General features: G+C 40.5%; 1 protein-coding gene across 7 annotated transcripts in view; it reads right to left on the bottom strand.

Annotated features, from left to right (window-relative positions):
* The window catches only part of LOC140714553 (putative uncharacterized protein MYH16), a 340102-nt gene that overhangs the window by 155034 nt on the left and 160581 nt on the right, over positions 1 to 24487 (bottom strand). For 6 of the 7 annotated variants that reach the window (XM_073025840.1, XM_073025835.1, XM_073025838.1 and 3 more), the window contains one exon: positions 3108 to 3194. The exons of the other annotated variant lie outside the window; for it this stretch is intronic. In XM_073025840.1, coding sequence (XP_072881941.1) covers positions 3108 to 3194 — 87 coding nt within the window. The remainder of the gene's footprint in view (positions 1 to 3107; positions 3195 to 24487) is intronic. 7 annotated transcript variants of the gene reach the window in all.

The following is a 24487-nucleotide window of genomic DNA, read 5'->3' as shown; positions in this document are numbered from 1 at the left end:
TGTCAAGGTTCAAAGTATATTATCAACCTTGAGATTCATCTCCTTACTGGCAGTCACAAAACAGGAAACCCAAAAGAAGCCTTTAAAGAATCGACAAACACCTAGTGTACAGAAAAAAAAAGTAATGCAAAAGATAAAATAAAGCAACCAGCACTTAGAATGAGAGGGTGTCCTCAGACATGAAGCTGGAGCAGGTCCGCAGCCTCAGCCTCAGTTCATGACACAGCAGAGTAAAATGCCGCATATAATTAACTTTTAGTTTTTAATCACACAATGGGCCAATCCCACCAAGTGAGAAAATGTCAGCAGTAACTGCAGTTGGGTCAGGATTGTCGTCCATCACGCATGAACACAGAACAACCAAACATTCTACAGTGTTCTGATACCAGAATCCAGCAACACAACTTGTAATTCTTACTTTAAGAATTTTTTCTTATTTACAAAAGAGATGATAGCATATTTGTTGCTTGAAAATGTCAGACATTCAGAATCAGTAAAACCAACACCTTTGAAAGCTGGTGAGCATTGTGAGAGGCCTCACCAGCTGTCAAAGCCATTCTGTGACAGTGCTTTGCTATTAGATTTCCCTGGGAAGGAAACTTGCAGAGACTGCCCTGTCTTCACATCTGTATAGGATCCGAGAGCACATTTATCCGAATAAAAGTTACAGTGGTATGAGAAAAGAATAAAGGGAAGTTACATTCTTATGAGATGAAATTTAGAAAGAAAACTGCAGATGACAGAAATCTAATGAAAAAACAGAAAATGTTAGAGAAACTCAGCAAGTCAGACAGCATTTGTGCAGATAAACAGCTAATGTTTAAGATGCAAGTTCCTTCCTTAGAAAAAGAGAAATAAGTTACTTGGGATAGTAGTGAAATGTGTGAAACTAAGGGAATTTCTCTGATAGAATGAGTTGCAGGCACAAAGTATTAACAATTTCTCTTTCTGCAGATGCTGCCAAACTTACTGAATTTTCTTCAGCATTGTCTATTTCCGTTACATTCTTATTAATTACTTATGTAAAGTTTCTATGGAGTTGAAAGTGTTAAAATCAATTTTAATACAGGCAGTCCCCGAGTTACGAACGTCCAACTTACGGACAACTCGTACTTACAAACCGAGGAAGGAGAACGCCGTCTGCCATTTTAAGTCAGATCTCAACACCGTCCGCCATTTTAAGTCAGATCGCGATGCCGTCCACCATTTTAAGTCAGATTGCAACGCTGTCCGCCATTTTAAGTTGGATCGCGATGCCGTCCGCTATTTTAAGTTGGATCGCGATGCCGTCTGCCATTTTAAGTTGTTGCCGTTGACACAGTGTTCAGTGTGTAACTTTGTATTTCGCTTAAATTTTTCTTAGCAAGAGTCACCCTGACCCTTCCCCCCCCCACCCCCCCCATTCCAGTCAGCTGGTGGCGCAGTGAAATCAGCGCCGGGCTCGAGACAGACCGCTCCCGCCCGAGCACGCCCGGTTGATGTCGATCCAGTGACTCCCGTCCCATCCATGCCGGGTTGATGTCGAGCTTGCAACTCGACCTCGTAAAAGAAAGCACTGCCACCTCCAGTTTAAATTCCCACGTGGAATATTGTGAAGGATCAAATACCCAAATCCAACACAGCCCCCACTTGTCCCATTTAACTTGTGTTAGAGCGATGGTCCTTAGGACCAGGGGAATTCAATGCGGTAGTCCTTAGGACCCAGTGGACCTTGGGAGCCGGCAGAGGTCAGGAGCTGGCAGAGGTCGGGACCCACTGCCCGCCATGTTTCTGTTCCCTTGACAGGAAGCGATTGCAATTGAAAATAAAGTGGAAATAATAAAGCGTTTGGAAAGAGGTGAAACGCCATCCGTCATTGGAAAAGCGTTAGGCTACAGTCGGTTAATGATCGGAACAATTATAAAGGATAACAGATTAAGTGAGAATAATGGAGCATGTGAAAGGCTCTGCCCCGATGAAAGCTACAATTATTACTAAGCAATGCAGTGGTTTAATTATTGGAATACATACGTTTCTTAAGTGTTTTATATGAATAGGAAGGTAAAATATATACTATATACCTGAGAAAAATGTTTGACTGACGCTAAATAATAACGGCTGTACTTGTTCTGACGTACGTACAAATCCGACTTAAAGACGGACTCAGGAACAGAACTCGTATGTAACCCGGGGACTGCCGTACTGTTAAATCGTATTTTAATATTTCATTATTAACATTATTAAGCGAGATACTCATATGCGTCTGTGAAACTTTTGCAGTCCACATTTCTGGGGTGGACTTTTGCCAGCTGACGACAGCATGTGGGTGAGGTTGGTGGATGGGGGAGCTTGTCTGGCTAACTTATGTAATTCAAGACATGTTTTCCCACTTAGGATACTGATGTTCTGTTCCAGGATCACCTACAGAAACGAGATCAACTTCTTTGGCTCATGAAAGTTTGGGGAAATGAGGAAGATGAATGAAGTGCCCCCGTTCAAAAATACTTGCACAAGTATGTCAAGTATGAATTATAAGTTCACAATTTTACAGCATGGAAACAGTCTGTTAAGCCAAAGTCATCCATGCTGACCATAATGCCCACCTAAGCTAACCCACTTGCCAATGTTGACCCACATCCTTGTCCAGGTACTTGCCCAAATATCTTGCAACTATATTTGCTTTGTATCTGAAAGGTTGTTCTATATACCCACATTCCCATGTGTGAAAAACTTCCCAAATTATGTCCCAATTCCTATGTTCCTGGGTATCTTGGTTGGCATGAGTGAGTTGGGCCAAATGGCCCATTTCTGTGCTGTATTACTCTATGCACAATATCTGCTCTAACCCCACAATGAGTCCATCATCTTCTCTCATCAGTGAAAAATATAATAGAAACTGAGCTCAATTTCCCAAGTTATTACTGATATCTTCTCATCCAAAAGTCTAAGGAAGATCACAAGAGTCAAATAAGTTGTGTCACTCTGTGGCTGCAGTTTCTAGCTCATATTTTGTAATACAATAATGGAAGAGAGATAGGATTGAAGATTTGGAACGCTTTCCAAATGTTAATGTTTTAGAGCTCTGACCAATACCTAGCTGGTTGCCAGAGGAAGTCACAATTACTCACCTCCCCTCTCTGTGCACTCAGTTTGCTGCTGGCCTTAGTCAGACAGCTTTCTTTGTCTTCCCCAACTTGCAAGTCTTCCAATCTGTTCTGGAGAAAAAATAGAGGGCGTGAAAACATTTTCAGCTACAATATGATTCAGTAATGCACATCATGACCACATTAACTCGTTTTACTATAATTGCACCAAGGAAAACAATGACATGACTTTATGTTCAAGCTTCAATAACATCTAGCATTGTCAAAATGAAAATATCCATCATACTTACTTTGACTACACAAAACAGAATTCAAATTCTTTATCTCTATTATTGCATGACAGATTCACTTCCAGTCCAATGATGAACTAACACTAATTGTGCAGCCTTTATGGCAGTTATTTAGTTTATAATATTTTCGCTTAGTAATTCGTTTGTTAGCATTTTTTAGTTAAAGCTAGGATTGTTTAAGTATGTTCATTGTCTGTGATATATCGCGGCATGCGATGATGTCACATCCGGTTTCGCCGTGTCTTGTGGGAAAATACCGGTTTGGGAAAAACGGAACGGAGGGGGCTCACACGTGTGAGACCAGCGCAAGAAAGTTGTCTCTCTACGCATTAGAAATCACAGTGAAGCAACGCTTTTTCACCATACGTTAATGTGGAAGAGTGAACAGTAAATGGTTAATCTTACTGCGACCCTGTTTTCATTAACGACGGTTTACCTTGGTGTTTAGTTCAGCGTTAGCTTACACCTGAGCAAGAACACTACAGTGAAAAAGCGGCATTATCAGGTGTTTCAAGTGCAGCAATGACAACTCGGTCCAGCATCAAGTCGTTGCCATCCAGCGACAGGGGCAGTAGGGCATCATCAAGTAAGGCCGCCCAAGCAAGAGCTAAAGCAGAAGCCGCCAAGGTGCGAGTGCGCTACGCCAAACAAGAAGCAAAATTGAAAATGAAAGCGGCTGCCAGAGAAGCCGAAAACCAGTTGGAAAGGGCAAGGATAGCGGCAGAGTTAGAAGTGCTGATGCTAGAATGAGAAGAAGAAGCTGCCAGGGTGGAAGCAGATTACATAGAAGATGCTGAAGGAATGCATGATCTGGTCGACGGAAAATCTACTTCAGAAAAGATCAGGTTGGAACGCACAAGCGACTATGTCCAATCTCAAATAGACTGGCAGACTCGTCCTTCCTCTCCATACTTATCTGATAACGTCCCAGGTCATGAGGAGCCTCAGAGAGGCCCGATCGCATCACATCCATCCGAGGAAATCAACTTATGCTTGCAACTCCGCGACAAACTCAAGAATGAAAGGGCTCACGACAAGTACTTCTCGACACCAAACTTACCAGATTTGGGGAGAAGAGAGGCAAAGACCGAATTCAGAATAGCAAATTCCATAACAGATGTACACCCTCAGTCGTATACCCGCCGACATAATTCCCCAGCCCGCATGCCACTTGCAGTCGAACCCATGGCACGCTATTTAGCACGACGGGATCTCGTCACTTCAGGACTATACCAGTTTGACGATAAACCTGAAAATTACCGTGCATGGCACTCCACATTCACCAACGCTATCGACGGAGCCCAGCTCAAAGCAACCCAAGAGTTGGATCTTATGGTGAAATGGCTGGGAAAAGAATCATGCGAACAGGTGAGACGCATACGTTCAGTGTACATCAACAAACCCGAGCTAGCCTTGAGCAAAGCATGGGAGAGACTTCGGGAGGGCTATGCAGCCCCCGAAATTATTGAAGCAGCGCTATACCGACGTCTGGAAAATTTTCCTAAGGTGTCAGCCAAGGACCACATTAAGTTAAGGGAGCTCGGAGATTTACTCATGGAGATTCAAGGCGCCAAAGAAGATGGCTACTCAACTGGTCTAGTATACCTAGATACTCCATCCGGGATTAGACAAATCGTGGACAAACTTCCATTTGGGCTGCAGGACAGGTGGGTGTCTGTTGCCTCAGAGTACAAGGAAGATCGCAGAGGTCGATTTCCTCCCTTTGAGTATTTCACTAGGTTTGTGTGCAAGGAGGCAAAGAAGCGAAATGACCCTAGCCTCATGGGTCCAGGAAGCAGTACAATTTACACCAAGCCAGATAAATCCTCTTCGAATAATTTCAACATTAATAAACCAGTCTCAGTGCTTAAGACTGAAGCCTTTACAACTAACAACGACCCTAGCAAGAATTGTCCATTGCATAACAAACCCCACCCCCTCAAGAAATGCAGAACGTTTAGGGAAAAACCCCTTGAAGAGAGGAAGGCCCTTCTCAAGGAGAAAAGAATATGTTTTAAATGCTGTTCCTGTACCTCTCACCTTGCTAGAGAGTGTACGATCGCCATGAAGTGCCCGGAATGTAATAGCACTAATCACGATGGGGCCATGCATCCTGGCCCGTTACCGTGAACCGACAACGCTCCTTCACCCCCACAACAGGACGGCGGGGAGGGAGAAGCTCACTCCAGGACAACTGCTGTCAGCTCGAGCTGTACAGAAGTTTGCGGTCAAGCTCAGTCAAGCCGTTCTTGTTCAAAGATCTGTCTCACTAAGGTGTACCCTAAGGGAGCCAAAGACAAGGCCATCAAAGCCTATGTAATTCTGGACGATCAGAGCAATCGCTCACTAGTCAGTCCAGAGTTCTTTAACTTGTTCAACATTGAGAGTGAGCAGTTCCCATACTACCTTAGAACTTGCTCAGGCAACATGGAAACTTATGGAAGGAAGGCAGAAGGCTTCCAGATCGAGTCCCTGGATGGTAAAGTCGTCATCTGTCTCCCTCCACTCTTAGAGTGCAATGAAATCTTGAATAACCACACTGAGATCCCGACGCCAAGTGCGGTGCTACACCAGCCACATCTCCACCACATCGCCAAACACATCCCAGAGCTGGATCCAAAAGCAGAAATACTCCTGCTATTAGGAAGAGATGTTCTCCAGGTACACAAAGTTAGGCAGCAGGTCAATGGACCACACGATGCCCCCTTTGCGCAACGCCTGGATCTGGGCTGGGTGGTGATAGGAGAGGTGTGTCTTGGCAACGTACACAAACCAACAGTTAACACACTCAAGACCAATGTGCTAGAGAGTGGCCGCCATTCAATTTTTCAACCCCGCACAAGTGTCACGTGTATTAAGGAAGCACGACAAGGCTTTAACAAACGTAAAGTAACTGACGAGACGCTGGGTCAGTCAGTCTTCGCTCAAACTGAGCATGATAATAAACTTGCTCAATCAGCTCAAGATGCCATTTTCTTAAAAACAAAGGACACCAAGGTCTTCAGAGATGAAGCAAATAATGGGGTCGCCCCACTACCTTTCAGAGAACCACGCCAGTGCTTGCCAAATAACAAAGAGCAGGCAGTCAAGCGGTTCACGCCCTTGCAAAAAGCCCTGAAAAGGAAACCTGAGATGCAGCAACGCACCCGATTGACCCATGAGGTACTGTGCACACTAATGGCAGAGGTCACAGCCATTATAAATGCACGACCACTCCTACCTGTGTCTTCTGACCCCGGAAAACCCCTTCATACTCTCGCCATCAATGCTCCTTACGCAGAAGGCAGGAGATCCCCCTCCACCAGGGGACTTCTCTGATAAGGATTTGTACACAAAGCAATGGAGACAGGTCCAGGCTCTGGCAAATCAGTTCTGGTCTCGTTGGAGACAGGAATATCTACCTTTGTTGCAACACAGACAAAAGTGGACAGAACCCGGCAGGAATCTTCAAGTTGGAGATTTAGTCCTGCTCAGGGACAAGCAAATTGCCCGCAACAGCTGGCCAATGGCCAGAATCACTGCCACATTCCCTAGTAGGGATGGACATGTCAGGAAGGTTGAGTTGAAAACTACCCACCAAGGCGATGTGAAAATTTACCAAAGGCCAGTTACAGAAGTCATTCTACTTCTACCTAATGACTGATTTAGAGACTGAAGTTTTGTATTATGTTCCTTGTGACCTTACGAAGGTCAAGCAGGGAGTGTGCTGCCTTTATGGCAGTTATTTAGTTTATAATATTTTCGCTTAGTAATTCGTTTGTTAGCATTTTTTAGTTAAAGCTAGGATTGTTTAAGTATGTTCGTTGTCTGTGATATATTGCGGCATGTGATGACGTCACATCCGGTTTTGCCACGTCTTGTGGGAAAATACCGGTTTGGGAAAAATGGAACGGAGGGGGCTCACACGTGTGAGACCAGCGCAAGAAAGTTGTCTCTCTACGCATTAGAAATCACAGTAAAGCAACACTTTTTCATACGTTTATGTGGAAGAGTGAACAGTAAATGGTTAATCTTACTGCGACCCTGTTTTCATTAACGACGGTTTACCTCGGTGTTTAGTTCAGCGTTAGCTTACACCTGAGCGAGAATACTACACTAATAATACATAATCATGTCTGAGAAGACAGGAACAGATACAACGTTCCCTGATCTTTCTGAACTGGAAAGGAAGAGGAACAAAGAGGAGTTGCTACCACTGCTACAATAGCTCCCAATCATTCAGCACATCTACATGAAACACTGTCATAGGAAAGCAGCAGCCATCATCAGAGATCCCCAGCACCTAGGCCATGCTCTCTTCTCACTGCTGCCATTAGGTAGAAAGTACAAGAGCCTGAGGACCCACACCATCAGGTTCAAGAACAGCTACTACCCCTCAACCATCAGGCTTTTGAATAAAAGGGGATAACTACACTCACTTGTCCCATCATTGAGATGTTCCCATAATCAATGATCTGACTTTAAGGACTCTTTATTTCATTATCTCATGTTCTTGTTATTGATGCTATTTATTTATATTTCCATTTGCAGAGTTTGCTGGCTTCTGCACTGTGATTGATCTTTCATTGATCCTGTTATAGTTACTATTTTATAGATTTGTAGAGTATGCCGACAAGAAAATGAATCCCATTTGGTGACATATATGTACTTTGATAATAAAATTTACTTTGAACTTTGTATTTCACATCCCTAAGAAACATTATGTAACTGGATACAAACATAAAAATCCCTTTCATTTCTTCATATTAAAGTCAAGTTTTTTTTAAATGTAAGTAATCAAAGCAGCATGAAAATTTGAGCTTGGATATCCAACCTAACCCTGACAATCTAAAACATTCAGATTCAGAGAATGCAATCCCAACCAGGCTCAACAGTTTATTGAAAATTTGATTTACTTTCTCAATGTTACTGCTATGGACACACTTACGGTTGTTACATTTATACTGATAGATCACATCGACTCAGTTATGGGAAAAAGAAATCCTTAAGTGCTTGTCAGGTCTCATTTGCTAGGATTTAGTTTTTTACCTGAAAAGACCATTTAATAAAATTTGTGACACATTGTAAAAATAATTTTATTGATTTCTCAATGTCAACTCAAGTTAAAGATTTTCCTAACAATGCTCCTGTTGACTCAGTTGCTTCCTTTTTTTTTGGTAACTGGAAAGATTCTACAGGAATTACATTTTCTGAAGAAATCGACATGTCAAAGATGGGAAGTGTTATTGTGGAAAGGGGCAGTAAGATCACAGACATGTAATTTCTAGCATCGGACATTTTGGCTTGCTAAGGATACATTATTTACTTGGAGATGTACGGATGAACAGAGAACTACACCAAAGATAACTGGCAATTCAGACAAAACTATTTTAGAAATGTCATCACCTAATCAATAAAAACTGCATCTGTGAAAGTATGAAAACTTTGAATTAGAAAAAAGTTAAACAAGGCTAACATGCTGGTGGTGTTTTAATATTCAAATGCCAGGAAATGTTCCATCTGTAAGCAATTGTCTTTTAATAAATACGAAAATCTCGGTGTGAGTCACATATACTAGACCAAAATAGCATCTGTTCATTATTAAATATTGATTGAATTATTAAAGTATTCACTGGCTTGTTAAGCTACCCCCTCATCTGCAAGTATTCACTGTGGTACTTGATTACTGCACAGAACAAAACAAGGTTTAGGGAAACATCCTGGTGCTCTAGCTGGCACCACATCAATCAGGGCACTGGCTTGCCCTGAATGCTTTTCATGTGAAACTGTTTATACTTCCAATTACTGTTATTCTTAAAAGGATGTTTAAGCAATATCCAGGCCACTTACTCTTCACCTGAGGACCCCTGGCAGACTTTGTGCTCTTGTGGCCTTTCATGGTATGCCATCTGTGAGATGCTCACCAAGTTGGGATCCGATGCCATCCCTCATTCTTTTCTTACACTTTGGTATAACAAGGAACTGCTGCTAGCAGATAGGGGACCAATTTCCAACCAATAAGTGACAGGGCACTTGTAAAATATACACGATTTAATGCAACAATGGGTGAGGATAATAGATTCATATTTCTGTGGAGTTAACACTTGGTTTCCACTAATATCAGCTTGAAGACAGAAGCTTTCATTATGGTGAATAAACGCACCCACCATGGTTCGGCACACAATTCCCAAATAAATCAACAGCTGAGATCATTCTCCTCAATAAACCATCAAAGTGCCCTACTCCAAACATAGATCAGTACCATATACTCTAGAGTTCCAGATAATTCACCAGGGATCTCATTTCCTCTTGCAGTAACTTAGATTTAAGACCAAGTTCCATATCTGTTAAAATTCAAAAGAGCAAAATAAAAAGTGACATCTTTTGGAGTACATTTCAAATTTCTCACTCAATTTAAAGGCAAAAGATGATGAAAAGCAGCATGAAATCTTTAAAAGTTAAACTAATAGAAACAGAATAACAGTTACAGGAAATTAATATATACAGAGTTCACAAATCATATCCCATCATTGATCCAGAATATAATAAGCCAAAATGATCAGGAAAGATCATAATGCTCTATCTGGAGTTAACTCAGCAGATTAGACTTCAGTGCAATTTTTTCCAATGTCTAGCCATAGAAATATGATGAGAAACCCAATGACAGCGCAGCCACAAAATGTAAATTCCATTAAAATTCTATCTGCCAAAGATTATTTTCTTTTTCAATAGTTCTTCATCAGTCGCCTGGTAAGACAGACAAAACATGCACAAAGTAATTATAATTCCTTCCTGACCGCAGTCTTCTGACATTTCCACTCTGCTCTAATTATGGTCTTTTTCTCCACTCTATGTCACAGCTCCACCATTGGTGGCCATGCCTCCAGCTGACAAGGTCATAACCTCTGGAATTCCCTGGAAACCCTTACACCCCCTTCTCTTCCCTCCTTTAAAGTGATCCTTGAAATCTACCTCTGACTAAGCTTTCCATTATCTACTCTTACACCTCCTTTCATAGCATGATGTCAGTTTTTTTTGGTGTGTAATAATAATTGCATGCGACATTTTAGGGCATGTGCAGTCTAAAGGAACCATTATAAGTGGGAATTACTGTTAATGTTCTCAGCAATCTCATGGAAGATTACATGCTTAAAAGTTCCCTGAAGATTGGGACAGGTCAAGGCTCTTCCCTGCTCCTATACAATGGTACAGGGAAAGAGTTTGAATTATAACATACTTCTCATGACTCGAGACAGCCCAAAGCACTTTACAACCAATTAAGTACTTTAAAGTTGAATTGTTGGAAACTCAGCAGCTAATTTACACTCAACAAAAATCCCACAGATAGCATCAACCTGCTTTATTGATAATGGCTAAGGGAGAAATATTTGCAGTGAAGCCATGAAATCCTCCTTTGAATGCTCTCATTTATGTTCTATTGAGGGGAGAAATAGTAACTTCAGTTAATGCCCCACAGAAGACCCAACATCTTTGGCAGTGCAACCCTCCCAAAGTGACAACTTATCAGGTGTGGCAAACCTTTTTGGGAGCATGTACCCAAATTAATGATAATCTTCTAAAAAAACCTTTCACTTGCCACTGTACTTTTGAACAGAGATTATCATTGATTAATGAATTAGTAACAATAATTATGGACTTTGCAAAGGGAAAAATGAGTCCTGTTGCTTATTTACATGTATTCATTGTTTACCTATTAATAAAAGTAAAACTCAGACAGATTGAGATAAGTGAAGCATTTTAGAAAATCAGTTCAAAATTATTATTAATCTTTAAAAAATAACTGAAAAATAACATTACTAAATAGTATTGTGTACATCAAGTCCACGAGGATTTCAAAACCTATCATCCAACATCACATGTTCTTGCAACCAAGTAGCTGGCACCAAGCCGGTGTGAAATATTTCTTTGCTCTCTGGTTGTAAAAAGCCATTTGCCATTTCATTTGGCAGTAAAGCTGATCATCATGTACATTTTTATTATGGGTGGGGTTTAAAAATCATGGGGCAGCAATGTATGCTGTATCCCAACATAATTCTTGTGCTTGCCATCTTGGGACACACACCATAGGTTTACCACCCCTGATTATATCCTCACAGTTCTGAGGAGGAATTTGTACCCACAACCACCTGACTCACACGGCTACACCCATACGTTGAGAGGAGACACAAGGTCCACGTAAAGCTAAGAGAATGCAAGATGATGACCAGATGCATTGATAGGGCCACACCTGCTGGCTATAACAGGCAAATGTACTGCTATCCATCCTGCCAATGTCCCAAATTCCTGCTTGTACGCAAGGGGTGTCCATAAGTTGGGTGTTCAAAACCCAGGGAGTGCCAGGTGCTATCAAATACAGAGATCTAGTCAAGAAAATCTATGCAGCAGAATATTATCACAAAGTTAATTGGTACTTACTGGTTGTTTCAGAAATGTTGCCACCTTGCACAAAATCTACTTCAGTCCTCTTTGTCAAAGGTCAATTCTACTTTATACACCTTGGGCTTTGCACACAATAGAATTATGCAATATGGTGTAGCATATAAAACACTTCTCCATTCTTAGCTGTGCAGTAAGGAGAACTTCATAGTATATCTAATCAAACATAGCTAGGTAGTCTCCAAATTGAAGACATCCTGACAGCTCAATCAAAGATAACAGTGTGCAGAAGGGATAACCAAAGGAGTTTGTAAGATCACTCTTTGCATTTCCTTTACTACTTGTAGAGAGTGAAAGACTTCTTGGGAATGCAAAAGAAGTTTCAATGAAACTTAAATGGAGTTGGACCATGCTACTGAAGCCAAAGGCCTACTCAACAGTAACAAGCTTAGGGAGCCACAAGAGACTGCAAATGCTGGAATGTGATAGAACTCAGTGGGTCAGACAGTATCTGTAAGATCCAGCTGGTAGAAAAGACATCTCCCCTTTACTTTTCTGTCCAGATGAGCGTCCTCACCCTAAAACATCCAGTGTCAATTTCTGCCCACAGATGCTGTCTAACCTGCTGAGTTCCTCCTACTTAAGTTTTTTTTTTTAAAAATTTTAAATTTTTTATGCATTTTCTACAACACTATAGCAAAAAAATCCAAAAACAAAATAGGAAATTAATACAGTGCAAGATAAACATACAATAATATTATAATTCACAATAATAATTGAAAAAACATCCAAAATAAAGTCATGTAAGTGTCCCGCCCCCCCCACCTCCGCAAGGGAAAAAAAACTCCAGACCAACCACAGCAAAATGTAGGAAATATAGATCAGAACATTCAAACCCCCAAAACTGTAAATACAAGTAAAAACAGAGGTTAATAATGCCTACTACCAAAAAAAAGCTGAAAGTAAGGGACTGGAAAAAAAACTTAATCAGAAGAAAGGTTATGAAAATATTCAATAAAAGGTCCCCAGACCTTATGAAACTTTATGTTCAAATCAAGAATTGAGAAGTGAATTTTTTCAAGGTCTAAACAGGACATAATATCATTGAGCCATTGAGCGTGCGTGGGTGGGGAAACATCTCTCCATCTAAAAAGAATTAGATGTCTAGCCAGAAGAAAAGCAAAAGATAATGTTCGACGTTTAGTCGAGCTCAAATGTATATCTATCTCACCCCAGGAACCAAAAAGAGCAATCAGAGGGTTAGGTTCTAAGTGGCAATTCAGAATATGAGATAAAGTTAGGAAAACATCTCTCCAAAATTTCTCTAGACTAGGGCAGGTCCAGTACATATGAATGAGAGAAGCCACTTTTGCATTTATCACAAACCAGACTAATATTAGGGTAAAATCGAGACAATTTAGCTTTGGACATGTGTGCCCTATGAACAATCTTAAACTGTAAAAGACAGTGGCGAGCACAAAGAGAAGTTGAATTAACTGATTTGATTAATAGAAACGCTATGGACCTGTTTCTTACTATTAATCCATTGGGTAAAGGCTTAATATCTTTTATTCGTGATAAATTAGCACCTTTACGGCACGCCCCTTTGGATAAAATCAGAATGGCTTGGGAGCATGACTTAAATATTCCCTTATCTGATGTGGTTTGGGACTTGATTCTCAAATTGTCAACTCTCTGCTAAATTTAATCTACCTAATGCCCATTTCTTTAGATACTTCCAAATTAGACATTAATCCTTTATTACCCAGCTTTCCTGAGAGTTGTTGAAAAGATGTGAAACGATTATCAATGAAAAGATCTTCAAAATACCTAATGCCCTTTCTATACCAATCATAGAATGTTGAATCGTGCATAGAGGGTAAAAAAAAGATGATGATGTAAAATAGTACTAGAAAGGGAAAAGCCATAGAAACCATTAAATTTCCTAAACTGGGCCCATATTCGCAGAGTGTGTCTAACAAGAGGATTGACAATTAGTCTAGACAAACTACTAGGGAGTGCAGATCCAAGAAGTGCAGAGATAGAGCGATCCTTAGTGGAATTCAGCTCCATTGCCACCCATTTAGGGCGGTCAGACTAGCTATGAAAAAAAGACCAGAAGATAAGACAACGAATGTTAGCTGCCCAATAGTATAAACGAAAATTAGGTAAGGCCATGCCGCCCTCTTTTTTAGATTTTTGAAGGTAAGCTTTATTAATTCTAGAACGCTTACCCTTCCACATATAGGACAAAATAATAGTCTAAGGAATCAAAGAAGGTTTTAGAAATAAAAACTGGAATAGATTGAAATAAGTATAAAAATTTAGGGAGAATATACATTTTAATAACATTAACACGACCTACCAATGACATAGATGAAGGTGACCATTGTGACAAACTCTGTGCTGCAGAATTCAAAAGATTGGCAAAATTTTCGCAAAAAGATCCTTAAAATTCCTTGTAACTGTAATACCAAGATAGGTAAATTGATTATCAACTACTTTAAATGGGAGGTCGCGAAATACTAATGCTTATGCTTCTTTATTAATTGGAAAAAGTTCACTCTTGTGAAGATTAAGTTTATAGCCAGAGAATTGGCTAAATTGATCAAGAAGAGAAAACATTGGAGGTAAGGATGTGGACGGAAATGTAACAGCGAAAGTTTGAAGCAACTAAGCGATCGCCATCTTACCGGAAGTCCCCCCAACTTATTTGTTAACAAGCTTACATCAGGAAAATAAAATTAAATGAAAAAAATTCCAACTGCTGCTGGATACTATCATACTTTTATAATATTTTGGATAAGAGCCAATTTGCAAAAAGATCATAGTTGGGAACTTAACATCCAAAGACACTCACTGCATGGAAAGCACAGGCAGCTAGGTAGAGGGGGTGGGGTGGCTCTGGCGGTAAAAATTTAAATCAACTTCTTAAAAAGTGACATAGGATCAGAAGATGTAGAACACCAGTGGGTAGAGTTAAGGAACTATAAGGGTAAATAGACCCTGATGTTACGATACACACCTGACCACACCAGCTTCCAGGGTTTAGACACTCTGGCTCTCCAGAATAGGATAGTATTGTGTGGCCCCTTTAAAGACTCAGGACTGCCCCGCTAATTGGTGGCCAATGTTCCCCCTAATGTGTGCTCATGTACACGCGCACACATCGTTTTCTACTGGTGCACAAAGGGATTTAAGCTGCGCACAAAAGGTTGTCACCCTCTACCTCATTGGCACGTTAAGTATATTTCACGATCATACACAATCACATTTCCTTTTCTGGCTTCTGATGCAGATAGTGTTAACAATGTGGAGTTTGCGATGATTTGTTGGCAGTTTTTAGAACTAGCTCACTTACACTTTTTTTTGAAGAAGTTATTCCGTGTGCACATGTTGTAACTGGGCAAAAAAACTGCACAGCGCAAAATCTTTGCACACACTGGTCATTACAAATTAGAGGGAACCATGTTGGCAGCCATGTTTTGGCACTGGAGTTTTAATATTTAAAGAGCACTTGAACTGAGGTTCGGTGCGCGATTGTCAGCTCTACTTTGGATTCTAGTCTAGCATGTAGACAAGCCAGTGATTACAAGAAGTACTGCTTACACCTGCAGTCACTGAAGAAGAATTTTCAGAATCAGTTCAAGGATTTGAATGATCTGTAAATTCTAGACTGGGTAATTAACCCATTTCTTTGCAAGGTTGAAGCACAAGTAGAGAGTTTGCAAGAAAAAAATTATCAAAATTCAGAATGATAAAGAAGCAAAAATGCTTTTCAAAAATGTCAGCTTTTGTGGTATGCAACTACACTGTCATATGAAGTTTCCTGGCCTTTGGAGAAGAGCCAAACTGCTCTATATTACATTTCCATCCTCCTACCTAGCTGAAAGAAGCTTCAGTGCTGTGAACTACGTACTCAGAAAAAAATAGAAACCGCTTGGACATTGTTACATGTGGGGACTTGAAGCTTTTGCTGTCACAACTTGAACCAGCTATTTCAAGTCTTGCTAAAAACGATCAAGCTCAAGGATCACATTGATATCAAAGCTGCTGAACAGCACACGGGTTCTGTGTAAGCTAGGTTTAAAGACAAATAAAAATTTAAAGCAGAATCATTTTTCTCATGTTAGCATATGGTAGACATGTTTTTACACTATGGGAGCATTGGAAAGTATATTGTGTGCAACAAACATGAAGGTGGTTTAAAGGGTCGTTGGGCTAAAAAGAAATTGGGAAACCCTGGACAAGTGCAAGGGAGATTTTCTTGGCCTCTACCTGGAAGGCTGAAATGAAGGCTAAATGGAAGAGAAGACCGGGACCAGTTCTACAGCCTGAGCAACAGGTCTGGCTGTCTGCTCAGGATATGCCCCTCTGGGTGGAGTCTCAGAAATTGGTGCCCAACTTCATTGAACCCTTCAAGGTTCTCAAAAAAAGCAAACTTGGTAGCTTACACCTTGCAGCTCCCCGAGACCCTCAAGATCAATCTCACTTTCAGCACTTCCAAATCAAAACCAGTCCTTTCTCCCCACCACCATCAGTCCTGCTGCCACCCAGGTTTGTTGACGGGAGACAGGTGTTCACTGCAAAAAGAATTCTGGATTCACGAACTGTTTGGAGTGTTCGCCAGTTCCTCGTGGACTGAGAAGGATTTGAGCCTGAAGAACAGTGCTGGGTTCCTGAAAGGGAGGTCTTAAATCTGGCTCCCATCCATGATTACCATAAGTGTCTCTGAAAGCAGCCAGGGCCGTCAGGAGTCAGCTGTAAGGGAGGGTGTCTTGTTACAATATGCACACGTTACCAGGGTAAATTCACTCTGACTCGCTGGAATATGGGTGCAGCCCCTTTAAAGACTCAGGCCCACCCCAATAATTGGCAGCCAAAACATGGCTGCCAATAAAAAATATTTATTTTAATATTAAAATATTAAATATTTTAATATTTAAAAGAGCACCTGATCGGAGATTCAGTGCTGAATCACCAGCTCTACTGTGGATTCTCGTTTAGCATCTAGTTTAGAATCCTGTCCTCATCTCAGTCTCGTATCATGTCTTAATTCCAATCTCAGATACTCCAGCACTTGCCTTGGTCCTCGCCTTGGTCTCTTGTCACACTTGATAAGAGTTTCTTACAGGCCTCTGAACAGTAGCCAGGATGTGAGCTACAAATTACGATGGGAGATAGAAAAGGCACGTAAAAAGGGCAGTGTTGCAATAATCATGCAGGATTTCAACATGCAGGCAGATTGGTAAAAATCAGTTGGCGCTAGATCCCAAGAGAGGAAATTTGTAAAAAGTCTTTGAAATGGCTTTTTCGATCAGTCTGTGGTTGAGCACACTTGGGGAAAGGCAATTCTGGATTGGGTGTTTTGTACTGATCCAGATTTGATTAGGGAGCTTAAGGTTATGGAACTCTTAGGGGCCAGTGATCACTGTGCAGATTGAGAAGAAGAGTAACAGTATTACAGTGGAGTGAAGGGAGTTACAGAGGCATGAGAAAGAAGCTGTCCAAAGTTATTTGGAAGGGGTCACTATCAGGGATGATGGCAGAACAGAAATGGCTTGTGTTTCTAGGGGAAATACGGAAGGTGCAGGAAAGGTACATCCCAAAGATGAAGAAGTATTCAACAGTGTCTGACAAGGGAAGTCAAAGGCAGCATACAAGCAAAAGAGAGGGCATCTAATGCAAACATTAGTGGAAAGTTAGAGGATAGGGAAGCTTTTAAAAACCAAAAGAAGGCAACTAAAATAGCCATAAATAAGAGAAAAGATGAAATATGAAAGTAAGCCATCCAATAATATAAAAGAGAATTTAAAAAGTTTTTCAGATATATAAAGGGTTAAAGAAAAATGAGAGTGGATACCAGACTACTGGAAAATGATACAATGAAACTGTATCATTGAACAGCTGAATATCATTGAAAAACTGAATACGAGGAATGTTGACGAGGGTAAGGCAGTGGATGTAGTCTATATGGACTTCAGCAAGGCCTTTGACAAAGTTCCACATGGAAGGTTAGTTAAGAAGGTTCAGTCGTTAGGTATTAATGCTGGAGTAATAAAATGGATTCAACAGTGGCTAGATGGGAGATGCCAGAGAGTAGTGGTGGATAATTGTTTATCGGGATGGAGGCCGGTGACTAGCAGGGTGCCTCAGGGATCTGTTTTGGGCCCAATGTTGTTTGTAATATACATAAATGATCTGGATGATGGGGTGGTAAATTGGATTAGTAAGTATGCCGATGATACTAAGGTAGGAGGTGTTGTGGATAATGAGGTGGGTTTTCAAAGCTTGCAGGGAGATTAATGCCAGTTAGAAGAATGGGCTGAACGTTGGCAGATGGAGTTTAATGCTGAGAAGTGTGAGGTTCTATATTTTGGCAGGAATAATCCAAATAGAACATACAGGGTAAATGGTAGGGCATTGAGGAATGCAGTGGAACAGAGAGATCTAGGAATAACAGTGCATAGTTCCCTGAAGGTGGAGTCTCATGTAGATAGGGTGGTGAAGAAGGCTTTTGGAACGCTGACCTTTATAAATCAGAGCATTGAGTACAGAAGTTGGGATGTAATGTTAAAATTGTACAAGGCATTGGTAAGGCCAAATTTGGAATATTGTGTACAGTTCTGGTCACCGAATTATAGGAAAGATATCAATAAATTAGAGAGAGTGCAGAGACGATTTACTAGGATGTTACCTGGGTTTCAGCACTTAAGTTACAGAGAAAGGTTGAACAAGTTAGGTCTCTATTCATTGGAGCGTAGAAGGTTGAGGGGGGATTTGATCGAGGTATTTAAAATGTTGAGAGGGATAGATAGAGTTGACGTGAATAGGCTGTTTCCATTGAGAGTAGGGGAGATTCAAACGAGAGGACATGATTTGAGAGTTAGGGGGCAAAAGTTTAAGGGAAACACGAGGGGGTATTTCTTTACTCAGAGAGTGATAGCTGTGTGGAATGAGCTTCCTGTAGAAGTAGTAGAGGCCAGTTCAGTTGTGTCATTTAAGGTAAAATTGGATAGGTATATGGACAGGAAAGGAGTGGAGGGTTATGGGCTGAGTGCGGGTAGGTGGGACTAGGTGAGATTAAGAGTTCGGCACGGACTAGGAGGGCCGGAATGACCTGTTTCCGTGCTGTGATTGTTATATGGTTATATGGTTATATGGAAACTGGCGAGGCAGTAATGGGCGATTAAGAAATGGCAGACAAACTTAATAGTATTTTGCGTCAGTCTTGACTGTGGAAGACAGTAACTAGCAGAAAGACAGAAATGTTAGCTTGTTAGGGGGCAGAAGTGAATATCACTGATATTACTAATGAGTAGGTGCTTGTAAGCTAAAAGGTCTGAAGGTAGTTAAGTCACCAGGCCCAGATGGACTACAGCCAGGTTTCCGAAAGAGGTAGCTGAAAATATTGTTGAGACATTAGTAATGATCTTTAATAAATCACTAGATTCTGGAATGGTTCCTGAGTACAGAAAATTTGCAAATTCACACCATTCTTTAAGCAGAGAGGGAGGCAGAAGAAAGGAAATTATAGGCCAATTAGAAAGATGTTGGAGTCTGTAATTAAGGATGAGGATAAAGCATGCTTTAAGTCAGCATGGTTTTCTCCAGAGGAAATCTTGCCTGACAAATCTGTTAGAATTTTTTGAGGAAGTAACAAGCAGGATAGACAGAGAGTCAGTGGAGTTGTTTATTTGGATTTTCAGAAGACCTTTGACAAGGTGCCACACATGAGGCTGCTTCACAAAAGCAAGTGGAATTACAGTAAAATATATTAGCATGGATAGACGATTGGCTGACTGGCAGGAGGCAAACAGTAGGAATAAAGGGGGCCGTTTCTGGTTGGCTGCCGATGACTAGTGATGTGCTGCAGGGATTTGTCTTGAAACGCTTTGTTTCACATTATACATCAGTGATTTGGAGGAAGGAGTTGATGGCTCTGTGGCTGCTAGCAGATGATACAGAAATAGGTGAAGGGATAGGTAGTGTTGAAGAAGCAGGGTGTCTGCAGAATAACTCAGACAGATTGGGGGGATGGGCAAAGATGTGGCAGGTGACATATGTAAGGAAGTATATGGTCAAAACTTTAGTAGAAGGAATAAAGGTGTGGACTATTTTCTAAATTGGGAGAAAACTGGGCGCTTTCACTGTGTGCTGCGTCTGCGAGGCTGGGTCCGACAATGCTTTCACTGTGTGCTGCATCTGCGAGGGTGAGTCCGGCTGCGCCGTGGAAGTCCATAGCGGGGGTACTCCCTTCTGCCGCCTGCATGGGATGATGAGTCTATCGGGACCCTGAGGACTTGTGGAAACGGTGTGGTGGTTTCTTTTGAACTTATAGTCTTTTAACATCTTTGGACTATTTTTACTGTGCCCATGGTCTGTTTTTTTTAAATCAATTATGGTATTGTCTGCACTGTTGTAACAATATGTTAACTATAACTATATGTAACTGTGGTTTTGTGTAGGTCTTGTAGCTTTAGTTTTTGGTTTGTTGGGTGGTAGATTTGGTCTCTTGACTTGGTGCGTCTGGGTAGTCTTGTTTTGTCTGGTGGGTTTGGAGCTCCTTTCCGGGTAACGCGCTAAGATGGTAGTGCAATATTAATATGCAGCAGCCTCTCCGGACTCTGGATTTGGGGATTACCAAACATTATGTGGATTTTCTGGTGTAGTCTGTTTTGTCATGTGCTTTTGTGATATCATTCTGGAGAACGGTGTCTCATTTTTTAACTGTATTGCATTTCTGGTTTCTAAATGACAACAAACTGAAACTGAACTGAACGGAATTTTAAAAAAAAGACATGCAAAGGGACTTGAGAGTCCTTGTGCAGGATTCCCTGTAGGTTAACTTGCAGGTCGAGCAGGTAGTAAGGAAGGCAAACGCAATGGTAGCATTGATTTTGAAGGGACTAGAAAGCAAAAGCAAGGAGGTAATGCTGAGACTTTATAAGGCATTGGTCAGACTGCACTTGAGAGTATTGTGAGCAGGTATGAGCACCTGATCTAAGAAAAGATGTGCTGGCATTAGAAATTATTCAGAGGAGGTTCACGAGAATGATCCCTGGAATGAAAGGTTAAACATATGAGGAACTTTTGACAAATCAGGTCTATGCAAAAGCTAATTAAGATAAATATTTATGATGTTATTATATCTTTGGCTTTTTTCAATTGTTATATTCTCTTATGAGGATATTTAGCTTTCCAGCTTGAATCTGTCTTCTAGACACTGCTGCGTTCCAACCTCTTGGCCTTTGGCTTCAACTTGATACCTTGTGAGACTTTCTGCCTTGCCCTCCTATTCCCACAACTTCACCCACTACTCAATCCCACCTCCAACTAATGTCTGTCCTCCTCTATCAAACAACCCTAAACAGAAAATAAGAACAAATTACTTGCTCTTTATACAGGTCCACAATCCCTTATCTGAAATCCATGGGGCCAGTTGAATTTCAGAATTCTGAATTTTTCAGATTTCAGAAAATTGGTAATTATATTGATAATTAACCTGCCTCAATGCGGGTGGACTTTAGGACCTGGGGGAGCTCTGGACCTACTCATATCCTCCCATATACTTTAAATCATCTCTAGATTACTTATAATACCTAATACAATGTAAATGCTATGTAAATAGTTGCTATACTGTATTGTTTAGGGAATAATGACAAGAAAAAAAGTCTGTACATGCTCAAACGACGAGTGCTGGAGAGAACTTCCAGGTTTTCCCCATCCGTGCTCTTTTACAAATACTATTACAGTTCATTTATAGAGTAATATACTGATAAATGAAATAGTGGGATAATTATAGACCATAAGTAGATTAGTACATTTTATTTCCAACAAAAGCATTCAATAAAACATAAAAAAATACAGCTTCAAACGAACCGAATCAAACACATGGTAAATGATTTACTGGAATAAATGTAGAACTTAAATACTCTAGGACATATACAGGTTCAAACTAAGCTAAATACATACAGGTACCTCTAGTTAAGTTGCATTACATCTGGCAAACAAAGCTAGATACTCTACAGGTACCTGATGGGTCAGGAACAGGATTCTCAAGTTATGAAGTAGCACTATGACAGACGGCATTTTTAAAGACTTTTTCAAGTGTCATCTATGTCATTAACATAGGTTTATGTCTAAGCAATCTCTCTTTAACTGAGTAAACTGCCATAATCTCTTGCTCACTGATAAATACACGTTGTTCAAGGCCAGCAATTAACTGGTCACACATTTTCACCATATCGTCTATGGGAATTTCTTCACCTGTGTTCACTATGTCATCATCATCACTACTATCTGCATGTTTATCTGTATTTAACACCATTTCAGCAATTTCCCCATCACTTAAGAAATGCATAACAGGTGCATCATTGTCAATGCTCAGCATTTCTTCGATGTCAGCTTCCTCTGACTTATTTACACTTTAGTTCGATAACATTTTAGCGTAAGTTTCGAGGTTCGATATCATCTTCTCATTAGTGACATGAAATTCTTCAAAGTCATGATCCGTAAGTTCATCTACATCAAACATTCTTCAGTAAGACGCTGCACAGACACACCACGATCAAGCTTCTGCAATAACTCCACTTTCTGCGTTATTGATAATGATAGATGCTTCCTTCTCTTTTTCTCATTGTTACCCATAGGGGTATCTGCAGCTCTTTTTGACATTTTCATGGTGAAATTAAACACAAAGACAACAGTGAACACAAAATCTCAGCGAACAGCAAATGCACGTGTAACTAGTACGAGTGGTGAGCCACAACTGATGTCTGGCAGCCTCTGCTCATGCTGCCACGTCACACCTGAGTGATGTCAGCTGTTTGCCGCCAAACAAGCCTTGTTATGACACACTCCACACTCCATGAGAAAATCTTCAGTTTTTGTTGCTTTACGGATTTCAGAATTTTGGATAAGGTATTGTAGACCTGTGTCAACTTAATTGCCTCAGTCAACATAATCTGTGGCTAGTCTTTATGCCCTCTTTGTTAGTTCCATTTCTCATTTTCCAACAATTTATCAGTCTGTGCTTTTCTGGTTTTCGTCAATCAGACCCACACACAATTCCCATTGAAATAACCTTGGCTGTGCTGACTTATGTTAATCAGATCTCCACTCTCTCAGCTCCCATTAATCAATTCCCCTCTCCAAGATTTCATGAAACAGTCTGGCCACATGCTATGACTGCATGCTCAAGTTTATTTTGGACACTCACTGAGGAGATCATAAAACTTTACAACATAGAAGGGAAGCAGCCCTCATGTCCATGCTAGTCTTAACTGGAGCTGCTTGCATCCTTCCCAGCCATTGATCCATTGAGTTGTAGGCTACAATCAAAGTAGGTCATCAAGTACATATGCTTTCATATCACTTTAGGCAGTAGGTTCCAGATTCACTCCATACATTTAAGCAAAAAAAAACATATGTAATGCTTCGATTAATTAAAATCTATTTCTCTTCGCCAGAGTTCTCATCCTATAAAACTTTCCTACTGAGCCTAAATAGGCCTATCATAATTTTAGTCACCTCAATTAAATCTGCTCACAACTCTTTGTTCCAATTAATACAATCCCAGCTGATGAGTCAGCCCCTCATCACAATTATAAATCCAAGTTTAAGTTTATTGCCACCTTACTGTACACATATACAACCAAATGAAACAATGTTCTTCCAGAACACAAAACATACACCATGAAAAGCATATTAAACAAAATATTACCATGTTATTGAAATATAATGTAAAGTGCATGTGGTGCACAGCAGAGGTAAACAAAGAACAGTGAAAGATACAACAAGCAGTTTGCAATACTAGTGAAGAGTCCTTGGTGTGGCAGGGTATTCATTAGTCTCACAGCATGAGGAAACTAATGAATACCATGTGACCACCAAGTTCTTAGCATGATTTTTTTTTATATCTACTATGAAATTAATCTTCTCTCACCCTACAACAAATCCTTCCCTCAGTTTGGTAAGCAGACTTGCCACAATGCTCTAACTGTGACCTACTAATCTTTGTAATGACGCAGTTCCAATATAATCATCTGATTCATATTTTACAACTCATCTAATAAAAGGCAAGAATCTCTTAAGCAAACATCTTAACCACCATATTTACCTGTTCTGTTATCTTCAGAGGATTATGGACATACACTCAGAAGTCCCTCTGTTTATCCACTGTTCTTAGTCTCCAGCCATATAACACACAGTCCTTTTCCTTAGTTGTTCTTCTCCATCAACTGCCTGTTCAGCAACAACTTCTCAATCATAACTACTATAACCTAGAATAAATCATCTATTTAAATAACAAAAAGGAGATTGAAGTAAGTAATTGAGGAATCCCCTTACAATCATCACTCCAGTAATTAAAGCTTCCATTGATCATGATTTCTCCTACGGTGTGATATTTTAACCTTCTGCACCTTCCCAGAGATCCTGTGGGCTTCAGCTTGCCTAATCAACTTACCGTGTATCACCACCAAACACTTGCTGAAATCCATGTAAATCGCATCAAATGTGCTGCTCCAATCACCCTTTTTCCTTCCTTAAAAAATACAAAATCAAGCTAGTCAGATGCAAATCATGCTAGACACTGCATCCTAGTGTAGGGAGGGACTAATTCAAGGGAAGTTCCAATGTGGGAGGAACAACCACTTGGCTTTGACCTCTGTGCTGAAAAGAGCTCTGTCAAAGTTTGACTCCAACACAACTTAGTCACCAAAGTTCTATTGGAAA

This window comes from Hemitrygon akajei, chromosome 22, assembly GCF_048418815.1.
Source record: "Hemitrygon akajei chromosome 22, sHemAka1.3, whole genome shotgun sequence".
Taxonomy (NCBI): Eukaryota; Metazoa; Chordata; class Chondrichthyes; order Myliobatiformes; family Dasyatidae; genus Hemitrygon; species Hemitrygon akajei.
Note: the sequence above shows the minus strand (reverse complement) of the source record. Positions and strands in the feature narration are given on the sequence as shown.